At 43.2% G+C, this 14,420-nt stretch overlaps 1 protein-coding gene across 2 annotated transcripts in view; it reads left to right on the top strand.

Annotated features, from left to right (window-relative positions):
• The first annotated feature begins 809 nt into the window (after nucleotides 1-809).
• The window catches only part of PRKCA (protein kinase C alpha), a 255,284-nt gene continuing 241,673 nt past the window's right edge, over nucleotides 810-14,420 (top strand). For both annotated transcript variants that reach the window (XM_066613250.1, XM_066613249.1), the window contains exons 1-2: nucleotides 810-1,131; nucleotides 8,358-8,389. In XM_066613250.1, coding sequence (XP_066469347.1) covers nucleotides 959-1,131; nucleotides 8,358-8,389 — 205 coding nt within the window. In that variant the 5' untranslated portion in view covers nucleotides 810-958. The remainder of the gene's footprint in view (nucleotides 1,132-8,357; nucleotides 8,390-14,420) is intronic.

The following is a 14,420-nucleotide window of genomic DNA, read 5'->3' as shown; positions in this document are numbered from 1 at the left end:
CTATGCATGTCTACTCAGAAGCAAGTCCCCTTATTGTCAACGAGGCTTACTCCCAGGTAAGTGTGCAAAGGATTGCAGCCTCAAAAGCCAGTTCTGTGCGTGTCTTCTCCGAAGCAAGTCCCATTAGAGTCAATGGAGCTTAGGCTGCAAATCCTACCCACACTTTCTTTGGAGTAAGCTCCATCGACTCTAATGGGACTTGCTTCGGAGAAGCCAGGCACGGGATTGGGCCCTTATCCATTTACCTGGGAGTAAGCACCGTTGACTTTAATGGGACTGACTTCAGAGTGGGCTGTCAGTCAGCCAGCGAGACATGCCTGGGATCAGGGCTGGCTGCAACCCGGTGCACACTTGGAGTAAATCGCGTTGAACTTCTTGGTGCTTTCCGGAGTGAACGCACTGCCGCAGGCCCCGCTGCACAAGTGCGGGCAGGACTGGCGCCGTCTCTGTCCCCTTTCGGAAAACTCCAGGGAGGAGCCGTGGCCGGCGCCGCCTCCTCGCAGCTGCCGGCGCGCGCCTGGAATGCGAACAGGTGGGCTCCTGGCTGCACCTCGGTGTAGGCTGGAAGGAGGAGGCGACTGGGGGGCCCCCAAGTCTACCTCGGGAGCGCGCAGCGGAGGCGCGCCTGCATGCCTGTTGCCCTAGAGACGGGCTTGCCCTGCGCGCTCCCCGGCTAGCCACAGCCCTTCCCTCTCCTCCTCCCACCCCGCGGCAGGGGGAGCAGCCGGGGCTGGCCCGGGGATGGGATCCTCCTCCCGCCTCCCTCCTGCGCGTGGCTCAGACGTCAGGAGGAGCCCGAGCGGGCAGGAGGCAGCGCCCATCCCCGCAGCTGCTGGAGAGTGGCGGCTGCCGGACGGGGCAGAGCAGCAGGAGGAGGAGGAGGAGGAGGAAGGCGCAGCTTCCTCGTTCGGGAGGAAGGGTGCAGGCGGGAGGCGGAGGAGGGGGCTCCCTGCGCGCCATGGCCGACGTCTTCCCAGCCCCCGAGCCTGGCTCGGATCCCGACTCGGCGCAGCGCTTCGCCCGCAAAGGGGCCCTCCGGCAGAAGAACGTGCACGAGGTGCGGGACCACAAATTCATCGCGCGCTTCTTCAAGCAGCCCACCTTCTGCAGCCACTGCACCGACTTCATCTGGTAAGCAGCGCCGGGTCTCCTCCCGCCCGCCCCCCTTGCACCAGCAGGCGCCCCCCTCTCTGCAGTCCTGGCCACGCTTTCCTGGGAGTAAGCCCCATTGACTGTAAGGGGACTTACTTCTGAGTAGACAGGCACAGGATTGGGCTCTGAGGCTGCGACCCTGTCCACACTTTCCTGGGAGTAAGCCCCAGTGACGACAACGGGACTTACTTCTGAGTAGAAACGCATAGGCTTGGACTCTGATACTGCAAGCCTATCCACACTTCCTTGGGAGTAAGCCCCATTGACTCTAATGGGACTTCCTTCAGAGTAGACAGGCATAGGATTGGGCTCTGAGGCTGCATTCCTATCCACCCTTTCCTTGGAGTAAGCCCCATTGACTCTAACGGGATTTACTTCTGAGTAGAAGTGCCTGCGGTTGGGCTCTTGACTCGCTCCTCCTCCCAGTTAGTGCAGAAAGGGAGACTCGCCTGGGTAGGACCCACCCTGGGAAGCTGCTCTGGTGACTTCCTAGAGAGGGAAGATTCCTGCCCTGGCAGGCAGGCAGCTTGCTTTATGGCAGGTCCTTCACCTCTGGAGTGACACCCTCCCGCCTTCCTTGCCCAGACCAAGAGACTCATTCCACTCCCAGTTTCTCTGGGAGGAGATATGAGAGAGAGAGACAGCAAGAAAACTGTTTCTGTGCCATGGCTCATGTGCTGCTGTAGTTTCCTCTATGTGCACTCCCTGGTTGGGACTGTCCCAGTCAGAGCCTTGAGGTGTTTCACCAACTTCCATATGCAGTTCTCCTAACACAGACTGACCTATGTTTTTGCACTACACCCTTCTCATCTGGAGTCTCCCACCCTCCACCCCACTATTCTTTTATTGACATCACCCTTTACACTATTTCCTACTCTGCTGACTAAATCAAAAAAGTAGTCTCTTTATGTAGCCCATTTTCATGTGCGCTCACCAGAATCATGAACACATTCACCTTTTAAGCTTCTTGATACATGTTCTGTATAAACCTCTTAAAAAGCGTCATTTGATTTCATATGGCAAAAAAAAATTCCTCTTATTCACAGACAGAACTTTCCTGCTCCTGATTCTCCTCTCCTAGGAAACCATTTTGCTATTCTCATGTTTCTAGGATCTTTGCACAGGACTTTCTTAAAGAGAACACCCTCCTCATCAGCCAGTATGCCTTTGTCTTACAGTAAGAGACCTGCAGCAGGAGTATCCCTAAGAAAAAGTTCTCATATACATCATTCAATTCACCAGCTCCATTTCATGTGGTTGCTTTCCCCCCTCCTTTGTACAGATATCTGTTGTATGCATCTGCAAACCTGTCATCTGCTATATTGACCTTTTTAACAAAGGACACTGCTACAGTCTGTTCCCCACAGATAAAGAGACCAGATGTATAGGAAGACAGGACTTCACACTTTTCCTGATTGTACAGAAGGATAAACTCTGGCAGGTGCAGTTTTTCTCACCCTACCATGAAAAGTGGCACATCCCCAAGTTCTCTTTTCTACAATGAGAAAAGGTACAGGAACCCTGTCCTCTTGTGCATCAGGGCATCCTGTTTGGCTCTTCCACCAATCTCATTTGATACACAATTCTGTTCTAAGTCTGTCCTGCAGGGCTCTTCATCAACCTACCCTGGCAAGCCAATAAATTGGCATTACCTAGTGAGCAACTCCCCTATCATGGTGGTAAAAGCACTAGTCTGTCCTCATGTAGAAATTTCTTTTTGCAAACAGTGTCTGCCAAGGGGTCCTGCTAGATACCACAGAAAAGTGTATGCAACCCCAGTAAGAAGTTGTATGGACCAGTGTGCAAGGCTCCTGCTCAAACAAAAGGTCTTCCTTTCTTTTTGTTGATCCCCATGTACTGATAGAGCCCTAAAGTAAAATATTTCTGTGAGAGCATTGAACGAATTTCAAGCTTAAAGACATTGTCCTCAGTCACCTATCTTATGTTGTTATCCTCCTTCCAGGCAATCTCTGGTTGAGATACAGTGTTCCTTTGGTTAGGAGTTCTGCTTGTATGACTTTTTTGTATCTCCAGAGGTGGTCCTATTCTGCTTTTGCATGTAACCTGCATTGCTAACTTGATACAGTAGAGGAACTCCTATACAGTATCTCATACAACTACTACCATGGTTTTATCTAGTATAGTTTCTTATGATATCCCTTGATGAAGAGAACTTCTTTTCAGATTTCTTCTCTGATGAAATATTCCTGTACTGAAGCTCTAGTTTAGACTGTTGCCTGTCTTGTTTGTTTTCCCATTCGGACACTTCACCAACCTCCTATAGAGACAGGCTTGTTTTTCTGTTCTCAGCCCAATCTCATCATTTTCTTTTGTTGATCAACTTTTTGCCATCCCTTTTGCACATTAGGATCTATTGCGTACACTTATCCAGCATCCCTTGGTATGTGTGTTTTCTGCAGTTTATAATCAGTATATACTACAATATATTGACAATATTCTCAATAATTAAATATACTGCTTTTCAACAAAAAAAAGTTTGCAACATGGTTTACAGAGCAAATCAAATAACTACGTGTCTGTATCCCAAAAGGGATCATAATCCAAAAAGATGCAGAAGAAACTCCAGCAAACAGCCACTAGGAGAGACACTGTGCTGGGGTGAAAAGAAACAGTTAACACTCCCCCTGATAAATGTAAGAGGCGCACCACTTGAAAAAGTGCCTCTTTGCTTAGTTAGCAGGGTAACCTGCTTCCTACAATTTGTGCCTTGCTTTCCTATTGTTACTTTTTGCTTCCCTTTGCCTGAGAAGGGATGAATGGATATCTGTGAATGGATCTTTCCACTTGCCTTTACTTAAAAGCAGCCATGCAAGGAGTGGGAGCCTACATATGTGTCTTCATGCTCAGATCTGGATTAGAGCAATGGTGCTGAAGGAGTTGAACCCTTCTACCCACTATACCATTTTCTCAGTCTAGACTTCCTTCCTAAGTGATTTGCCTCCTGAAGAAAAAAAATCCAGTCATCTGTATCCTTTGCCCCCAGGTGTGCGTGATGTAGTGGTGTTAGGGTTATGTCCCCTTGGACATTGCCACTGCTCTAATACAATGCACAGCCCTTTCCCACCCCTCAACAACTCATAAATACTGGGTGGTTTGTTGTTGTTTTTTTTTTGGAAAATTCAGTGTATAAATAATTTTAATAATATTAGATTTCAAAAGTCAAGAGATCTGATCACAGATCTCTTGCATCTTGTATAGTTTGGCCCTAACTTATTCAGTTAACAACTGGCTTGTACATCAGTTTTTTTCCTTACTCTCTGAAAGGAATATACACTCCTGTAATATTCAGAGTGCATGCTAATTTCTCCTTAACCTCTGCCTCAATTATTCCTCCCTCTTTGATTTCTTTTATCTGCTGTATGTTTCTCTTTGCACTTCAATTCAGGCCAAAGAGTACATTACATTTAATGTGTAGTTTGGCCTTTGCTTTCTTTCCCCCCCTCTTTGATAAAAGTCAGAGGGCCAATCTAGATAAAGAGTGTGGGAAAGGTTGACAGAGGCTTTAACCCTTTCCTCTCCCATGGTTTTGATCTGAATTGGGACCTCTTGCAGCTTCTATTTTCCCCTGAACTGAACTTCCCTTTGGGGATGGGAGCTTCCTGTGCGAGATGGGGAAAGACAGGCAGATAGTGGTTAATCCATGCAGTGCTATTTCTTTGGCAAAATACAGAGCAAGCACTTCTGTGGTATGGGTACAGCCTGCCCTGCCTTCATCTGTGAACTCTGGCTGTGAACACTTGCCTTACGCATCCTCCATGTGCATGTCTGACTGGAAAAACATGACTTGGCTTATTAGGCATTGTTTACATTTAAATACCTTGCTTTTATGTTTCATGCTACAACTTGTTTGCCTAAAAGCCTGGGTATAGGTAGACCGAACACCTAGCTGATCGCATTATGTTAAGTGCATTATAATTACAGTATAATGGAGCATTGTATTATAATGGCACATTACTGAAAGTTTAGAACCAAGTCCTGTTGAACTTAGTCGGACTATGAGTAGCATAGGCCCGTCGAGAGGAAAAAACCGTACTTCTCTATGGACTGCTTCTCTACGTGACATTTTGATTCAGAGTCTAACAAAATATTCATGTTTTGATTCAGAGATAGGAAGGACACAAATGGGATATGGTACAGGATTTCCCCCTGAAATCCAGATTGGTAGAATCTAGAAAAGGGTTGTGCTACCATTTTCATGTGTATCAGAGGAAAAGTAACTTATACACATGTGAGCACTCTGCGTCTTAGGTGGTATGTTTCTGTTTTGTACTGTAGTATTAGAACCTGAGTGCAAAATGCCATTTAAGAACTTCTCAAGGCTTACCTGGCCTTTCTGATGTTGCAATCTGTCCCTTCACTTCTGTGTATTCTCCCAGTTCAGTGTACTTGTTGAGAAAAAGGGATTTCATATAGAGGAGAGGGGGAGTAACCAACTACTGAAGGTGCAGAAGTGTCCTATATGGTGAAATCCTGAGGGGGGGGGGGGAGAGAGGTGAGGTGTGTTCCAATCCTATATTGACTTACCTGAGAGTAGATCCCTTTGTATTCTGTGGGACTTGCATCTTATTAGGAATGCATAGGATTGTACAATTAGTTTGTCAAATAAGAAAAAAAGGTGAGTTTGTTGAAAGTTTTTGGAGGAAGAAGAGAAAATCTGAAAACTACTGAAATATACAGGCAGGCTGGGCTTTGCAGGTATAAAATTGCTGAAAGGTTTATAGCAGCATGTATGTATTGATGACTAATACATTTAAAAAAACCTGCCATGATAAAAGGTACCTGATTGCAGGATGTATTTGAATGTGAAAGGATATCCTGCTGTTGACAGGTGACATGCAGAATTGTGTTCTGTCATCTTTCCCTGCTAGTGAGTCTAGGAAGTGTTTAAATATTTCTCAGACACCACATGTAGCACCTTCAAAACCTTTCTTTTGCTTCAGAGATGAAATATAGGTGTCTTTTGAATAAAAAATGTGGCAAACTTAAGAAGACACTTAATTATCTATGTAAATGAAGATGCATGCATTTATAAAACAGTAGGATAGGGAAGTGGAATGACGCACTTGGAAATAGTGGTAAAAGGCATTCCATTCATCGATTACATACTTTCTTGGAAGGGGTAGTGCTGTTTGTTTTGTGGCCCAAGTAGCCTTTTGCTTTTAAAAAAACTGTTGTATTATAGAGTGCTGATGATGCTAGTGAAAAAACTGTGACTGGGTAGTGAGATTCAGTGGAAATCTAGGGAGAGGATGCATGGTCAGCTAATGGCCATCTGTGAGATTAAGGGCCTAATCTTAGCCAACTCTCCAGTGCTGATGCAGCTGCAATGCAGCCCGGAGGTAAGGGTACAAATGTTACCTTGAGCAGTCCTCTGTGACTGCCCCCCACCACTGCAAGATGCAGCTCATGCCCCATTGACACGGCTTCATCAGTGCTGGAAATTTGGATAGGATTGGGCCCTCGGAGTGCAGTTCGTCACAGATTTACGTGAGAGTAATACTGCTAGTAATTGAGATTTTAAAAAAATCTGAAAGTTTCAGTTCATCTTGAATATTTGCTTCTGCTTTATTTATAAATATTTGTTCCATATTTTAACACACTCAAAAAAATAAACACTGACGATAAGGTCATTGGCTGTGTGCAAACCAACATATTTTGAATGAGAAGTTTGCGGCTGTGAAGCCATTCATAGTATTAGTTCTGGCAAGTATGCACAGTTAAAAAACCTTTGCAATAGATTACGTCAGGGGTGTCCAAAGTTTTTGCAGGGGGGGGCACATCATCTCTCTGACACTGTGTCAGGGGCAGAGGGAAAAAGAATTAATTTACATTTAAAATTTGAATAAATTTGCATACGTTTACATAAATGAATATATTAAAGATGAACTTGTATGTATGAATGAATGTCTTGCAATAGCTCAAGGCCTATAAAAGGCCTTGCACAAAGCAAGGCTGGCCTTTCCTTTGCTGCTGCTATTGCATCACAGACGTGAGACAACAAGCAGTGGAGAGAGCCCTCATCCCACAGCTCATGTGAGAGGTCAAACAATCGCTCTCACACTGAGAGCAGTTGCGTCAGGCCAGTGTGGGCTCCAACAAATCTCTGGAGGGCCAGAGGTTCATTGGACACTGGGGGCTCCCTGGGGGCCGCATTGGGAGGCCTCAAGGGCCGCAAGTGGCCCCAGGGCCGGGGTTTGGGCACCCCTGGATTACATGTTAGTTGCTTTCAGTAGCACTTATTTAAATACATATGTACCATTATTTTCATATTAAATTGAGCATTTGCAAGTGGCTATCTTGCAGAAGAATCATATTAAATGTGTGTATTTTAAAATATATGCTAGTTAAAATAAGGAATTATTTTTAGGAGAGATTTTAACAAATATAGCCACATACTGTATTGTCAAGCTTTGTTTGAACTTGTGAGTAATGTCCTCCCATGACAATAGTATATTTTAGAGATTGGATAATTTACTCATTGAATTAGTTGTATTGAATGAATTTGATGAATTTCATTCACAAATGGTATAACAATAGTGTTAATATTAAGCTTGCAATCACCGTTATGTTGTGAATTTGTTGTCCACGTTTTTCCAAAATGCTCAAGGTGTCATATGTAGTTCTCCCCCCATTTTATTCACACAACAACTTTGTGAAGTAGGTTAGTTTGGCTTGAAGTGGTGATTGGCACAACATCATACTTATCAGTGCACCACACGAACTATTTAATGGTGGACTAACATTGAACACATAAGAAACAATGTTCTTGAATCTATGCTGGGAAACCTAAAATGCAGTGAAGTCCAGTATAATCTATTTCTTCTGCTATAACAGAATTTCAGAAAATGTGCTAATCTGAGTTAGGGTTGTTGCATGAATAGTTAAGCATGTATAATGCATAAATAAATTGCAGCGTTATGTAATATTGACAAATTAGTTGTTCAGCATTGCTTGTTGAATTTAAAGAGTGTTTGAGGGATTTGGAGAAGAGGCTACTGCAACCTGAAACTACACTGTTGAAAAAGCATACCTGATCCCCACTAAGAAATAAATAGATCTTGACAAAAGCTTTTGCTTTCACAATAAACACAGTAATGATTGCAACTGTAATCCTACTGCAGTTTAATATTATTTTAATGTCAAAATGAATTCCTGATAAGTATTTTTTCCTTCTTTTCTTGCAGGGGGTTTGGGAAACAAGGATTTCAGTGCCAAGGTATGTAACAATAGCTTAATGACAGTCTTCCATTTCTCTCTTAATGATTAAGGACAATGTGTGAAAGACATCTGAGGAAGGACTTAGGCATGCCACAGAGATAACAGTATTAAATTCTCTAAAAGGGTGTGTGTATTGTTTAATCATTAGTATCTCATGAACTGTGAATCATGCACAGAAGAGTTTCATTTCAGCAGAATTTCCTAAAATTAAATGTCATGTAATCTGCATTTACAGCACTCTTTAATTTTTCATGAAAAGAATCTTTGGTTTATTTTTGTAGAGAACATTTTTCTTGTCAGAAGCTGCTGTCTGTGTGTGGGTGTTTTGAAAAGTGGATTCACTCTTCATTGGGTTTCCTTTAATGCTTTAATCTGTCATTTTTTTCTCTCCCCAAAATCTACATGGACTTCATGAATCTATTTTGGACTCTTCATTTGATTTTTCTTTTTCTGTGTGTTTTATTGTATGGAATAAAATACAGTAAACACTTTAGTATGTATGCATTTCTATTAAATGCTTATTTAAAAGATTTAAATGCCACTTTCCTCTTAAAAATGGAGATGACCAAAATGGCTCTTAAACAGTAAAATACAGCACCATAAATAAAATAAACTAGCTAAAATAAATAAATCCTAGAGATACAGAAGTATAATGCAAAAATGCAGAGAACACAATAAAAACTGGGGAAACAGCTTATCGAGAAAAAGAACTAAAGGAAGAAGGCCAACTTAAAGCATCTTTAGTTCCTGCTGGAAATTGTCAGAGAGGAGACAATTCTTAAGTCTGTTGGCAGGGAGTTCCAAAATTGTGGCACTACTATTGGAAAGGCCTTCCCAGATTACCTTTTGGAATAGATTGTCAATAAGGGAGAAAGTGGACCTTCAGGTACCATGGCCCAAGCTGTGAAGGGTGTTAAAGGCCGAAACCAGCACAAAACATGGTGCTTGTAATGAAATATTATAGATATTGGGACAGGAAAGTTATGTTCTTCATATGCATAAATTGCCAGCAGTGCACACACCACAAATTATCTTTTATTTGCTGCCTATTTTCACTTGGGTATGTGTCTTGCCACAGCTCCTCCCCACTGGGCCTCGTGCCTGCTTAAGGCTGTTTAGTTTCCCTTGTTAAACTCACAAGTGCAGCAAGCAAAAGTCAGAGTCAAGTCCCAGTCCACAGATTCCAAGTAAGTCAGTCCAATCAGTTAAAGTTGGGCAGGAGGTCTGGTCTAGAGGGTTGAGCCTCCATTTGCCTGAAGATAACCTACAAAGTTCGCCAGTTCAAGGCCACCGGCACAATGGTGAGACCTTGAATGCAGCTGACAAGTCCAGCCGAGTTATTCCACCTGCTCTTGGAGAGATGAAGGAGTTGCTTGTCAGCCTGCGTGGGAGGAATCCGGAGGCCAGAAAGTGATAACAAACCATAAAAGATCCATTCTGAAATGTTGTGGTTCTTGAAAGATAGAACCTTTCTGCAATTGTAAAAATCCCTACGGGGATTTAGAACAGCCTGCCCATGTAAACCGCCTTGAATTAAAGTCTGAGGAGAAATCTGATGACCAAGAAAGGCGGTATATAAATGCCTGTATTATTATTATTATTATTATTATTATTATTATTATTATTATTATTATTATTTATTAAAGTTGCCAATTATTATTTAGTTGCCAATTTGTTGCCAAGAGTCCAGAGCCAATAAGCCAAGTCACAGTCCAAGGTCAGATTCCAGGTAAGCCAGTCCAATCAATGAGCATTGCCAAATCAGAGTCCAGAGCCAATAAGCTGAGTCACAGTCTGAGGGCGGCCAGCCTCCAACCTACACTCCTTCTACAATCCACACCCCCTAGTTCCTCCAGATACTGTTTATATACTTCTAGATTCACTTTAGCCTCTAGTGGCTGCAGCTGTGCAGCACACCTCCAGCTACCACCTGGGCTTTAACCCTACATTTACTTAGAGCAAGGGGCACTGTGGACACCACACCCTATCTCCTCGGTGATATCTTCCGTGATGTCGCTACAGTATGGTCTTGAGCCATTAGCAAACATAACAGTGTATAAATAAAATAATGTACACGTTTTGTTTCAGGTCAGTCTGTGGTCCATCTAATGCTACCTGAGAGTTCAGGCAATATGTTGGCAGGGTCATAGGCTGAGAAGTTTCCCAGTCCTGCTATTCGGCATCCTTTTAACTGGAGTTGTTGGGATTTGAACCTGGAATCTTCTTTGTGCAAATTATGTGCTATGCCAGAGAGCTATGGCTCCTCTTATATTCTTTTTATTTACCTGTTGCAACTCACCTTGGGTTTTTAGTGGAAGACGACAAGTTTAAATGTGTATTAATAGAAAAAAGTCTGTAGTTTGACAAGCACTTCAGGTATGCCATATGATATGCTATAGCATGTCAGTGCAACATTAATGCCACTGATATTATTTGGTAGCCACATTCATGTTTAACTCAGTGTTACTGTTTCAAAAAGTTACATTTTTTTTACACCCTGGAAACTGATTTTAAGTGGTTGAATGAGAGCAGCATTAAGGTCTGATAATTTTATATTGGCAGTAGACAAGTGAAAATGTCAGGTGATGACTGTACAGTTGATGGGGCACCTAGAGTTTCCAGTTTAGTTTTTTTAAACTGTTCTCCTCCTCCACTGCTGATCTACTTATGCCTTGCGTAAATCTTATCAGTGTGGGGCTTCACTGGGACATATATATGCATTAGTATAGTGTGAGAGTTTGAGTTGTGAGGCAGCAAGTTGGAATTTTGGTTAGGGAAAGATGTTAAAATGGAACCTACCTCCAACCTGCACTCCTTCAAAACCCACAAACCCTTTCTGCCTCAGGTACTCCTTATATCCCTGAGGGCCCTATTGCCTTCCAGTGGCTGCAGCTGTGCAGCACACTCTGCTGAATGCCCAGGCCTTACCCTTAAAGGGGCCACTGCTGACACCACATCTACCTCCTCGCCAGTTCCCATACAATACAATACAAATGAACAAGTGGAAAGTCCAACCACAACTTGAATTCTCAAGACATAACAAACCTCTGGATTTATGGTGAGAACCGAGCCTTACCTGGGGCTTGTGCAATAAGCAAACACTGGCATTCTGACCAAGGAGACAGTTTTTTCTTTGTGATGGGGGGGGGTTTACATTCAGATGCTGGATGAGGTGAGTGAAAGCGCCCCTCCCCTGCTGTGTGAGTGAGTGTGTGTGGGGGGGGGCAGAGCATCTGTGTGTGTAAGAGAAGGGGGCAGCCTGTGTGTGTGAGAGAGGGGGGAAAGTGTTTGTGTTGCAGAGAAGTTGTGATGCTCCAGGCTTGGGGTGGGGGGAAAGAGAAGCTGTGATGCTCCAGGTTTGGGGGGCAGAAGAGAGAAGCTGTGATGCTCCAGGCTTGGGGGGAGAGAGGATGTGATGCTCCAGGCTTGGGGGGGGGGGAAAGAGAGGCTGTGATGCTCCAGGCTTGGGGGGGGAGAGGCTTTCCTGGGAGTAAGCCCCCCTGACTCTAATGGGACTTACTTCAGAGTAGGCATGCACAGGATTGGGCATCGAGACTGCCACCCCACCCACGCTTTCCTGGGAGTGAGCCCCAGTGACTCTGAGACTTACTTCTGAGTAGCCTCTGACTGCCCGGGGAAGCAGAGCAGAGCGAGCGGGCAGGGGGCGGGGCCAGGGCTGGGGCGAAAGTTTTTTTTTTTTGCAGTATTCGCTCCATAAGACGCACACACTTCCCCCCCCCCACTTTTTGGGGGGGAAAAGTGTGTCTTATGGAGCAAAAAATACGGTATGTTGATTGAGTACTCTGAGCTGTCTAAAGTTCTTTATAAACATTGTGTAGCATTCCCCATAATCACAAATTTCCATGTTTTCCAAAGATGATACTTTGGCTAAAAACCAAATATGAAAATGTACAGGGAACCCTATATGACACCTGCCATCCTACAAAGCAGTGGAGTGCTTCACAGAAATTCACTGAGTACGTGTGTCCTTTACATGCTCTTGCAGCTGTCTTTAAACATACAGTCCCCCAAAAATCACAACCAGTGAGCTGTCAGTTTCTGTACAGATTCTTTATAGAACATGTGTCTGACAAAGGGAGTGGGAGCAACCACAGTTACTGCTCTGCGTCTTGGAAATTCCCTTGTCTCACCACTGTCTCAACAACGCATACTTTTGATTATGCTGCAGAGGCAGTATTTTGAACTGTACTGAAGAAAATACTACATGGACATTATGTAGTTGGCTTGTACTGGCAATTTGTTAATATGTGGCAATATTATAACATTGATATGAGAGTGCTCTCCATTCATTTCACACTTATTCATAGTTCTTCAGATGTTCAGTTCCACACAACTGTGATTACTTTTGCATGTATTACCTTGATATCTTTAGAAGTGGGATCCATACAGTTGTTAAAGATCTAGTGGTTAATATGTCTTGATTTCTCATATGCATCACAAATGATTGATGAAAGCTGGAACTGGTATGGAGACTTCTTTCTAATGGCTCTAACTGGGTGTGGTAGGCAAGAGCATGACCATTAGAGGCAAGTAGAATATTCAGTTGTAAGGTACCTGAATAACTGTGTAGCATATCACCATGATTATGAAATAGTGCTATGTGCAAAGGGAGAGTTCTCTCTAAGTCTGCTTTTGAAAATTTAAGATCATGACATAAGATAAAATTGTACAGTTTTAGGAGGAACCTCTACAGTGACATTTAATAATGATGTAAAAGACCACAGAAAGGTGGTGGGGTAAGAACACTTGAAACTCAGTGGGCAGAAGATAGCTAATCATGAACCAACCAATATATCCACCTCATGTAATCTCTTTAAAGAAAATATGCTCTTGTAGTTGCAGAGCTGCAGATCTTCACTGGTGACCTAAATCTGGTGGCTTCCTTCAATGCGTCTGTCTTGGGAGTCTCATTGCCCAGTTTCAGAGATGCTTGTTTTTTGATTAAGTATAGTTAGTATAGCCTCATGTAAGACTACAGCTGCAATATATGAAACAGTTTTAAGTAGTATTAGAAAAAACTGGCTTTCAAAGCCATTTAGCATTTATATATGAGTTTGAGTGTTGTTGGACCTCAGAGCAGTGTGTTATGGCTGTACAGCTTCCCTCTCTTCTGTCCCACCTCTACCAAAACTTCTTCTGTTATCAAAAATCAACCTCAGTTAAATGATGAGATATAATAAGAATTTTCATGAACTGCAACAACTAAAATTGCATAGATTCAAGGAATGTCATATCTATGCTATGCTTTTAAAGCAATTCACAGGCAAATTATTGTTAAAATTCTGTTATGAAGTGATATTGTTAAGATGGCCTAACTGCTTTTAAGCTATGATCACATAGGAAGTGGAGAGTGTTCTACAAATGCATGTCATCAGATACTTTTCCCCACCCCCCACAGTTTACTTGTAACTTTGTACTTAAAACTACCAGTTTTATTTGGTCATAGTTTCTATTCCTCTTATTGGAGAAAGTAAAATTTTCATTTACTCAAAAATTCATTTAAAAATCCTTCAAATGATTCTAGTTTTTAATTTATCTGAATAAACTTGGGGCCCATTCCTATCCAACTTGCCAGCTCAAAGTAAGGGAACAAATATTCCTATACCTTTGTGACTGTCTCCCTATCACAGGTTGGAGTCCATGCCCCACTGGCATGGCTGCACTGTCACTGGAAAATGAATAGGATTGGGCCCTTTATTTGATAATGTATTCAAATACTTAGAATGGTCATTTCCAAGCCCTGACAAATCAAAGTATTTTTGGTGAGTTTCTCTTAATTCTCTTCTATTTTAATAGGTTGGGATCTGGAGCATAGTGTGCAGCATTCTGTATGTGCCCTGGGACTTTTCTGGCTCTCCTTCCCACTCCTTAATACTCTGCAACTTAGAGCATGGGTGGTGCTTCAGGGTGGTGTGCAATGTGGTATGAGTGGAGCTACTTTCTGCTCATGCACTGAGTTCCTTGGGTCCCAGCCATAGCCTCTGACATTCCTGTGACTGTGCGTGTTT

The sequence above is a fragment of the Tiliqua scincoides genome, chromosome 2 (genome assembly GCF_035046505.1).
Source record: "Tiliqua scincoides isolate rTilSci1 chromosome 2, rTilSci1.hap2, whole genome shotgun sequence".
In the NCBI taxonomy this organism is placed as follows: domain Eukaryota; kingdom Metazoa; phylum Chordata; class Lepidosauria; order Squamata; family Scincidae; genus Tiliqua; species Tiliqua scincoides.
This window is presented reverse-complemented; position numbering and strand designations above follow the sequence as displayed.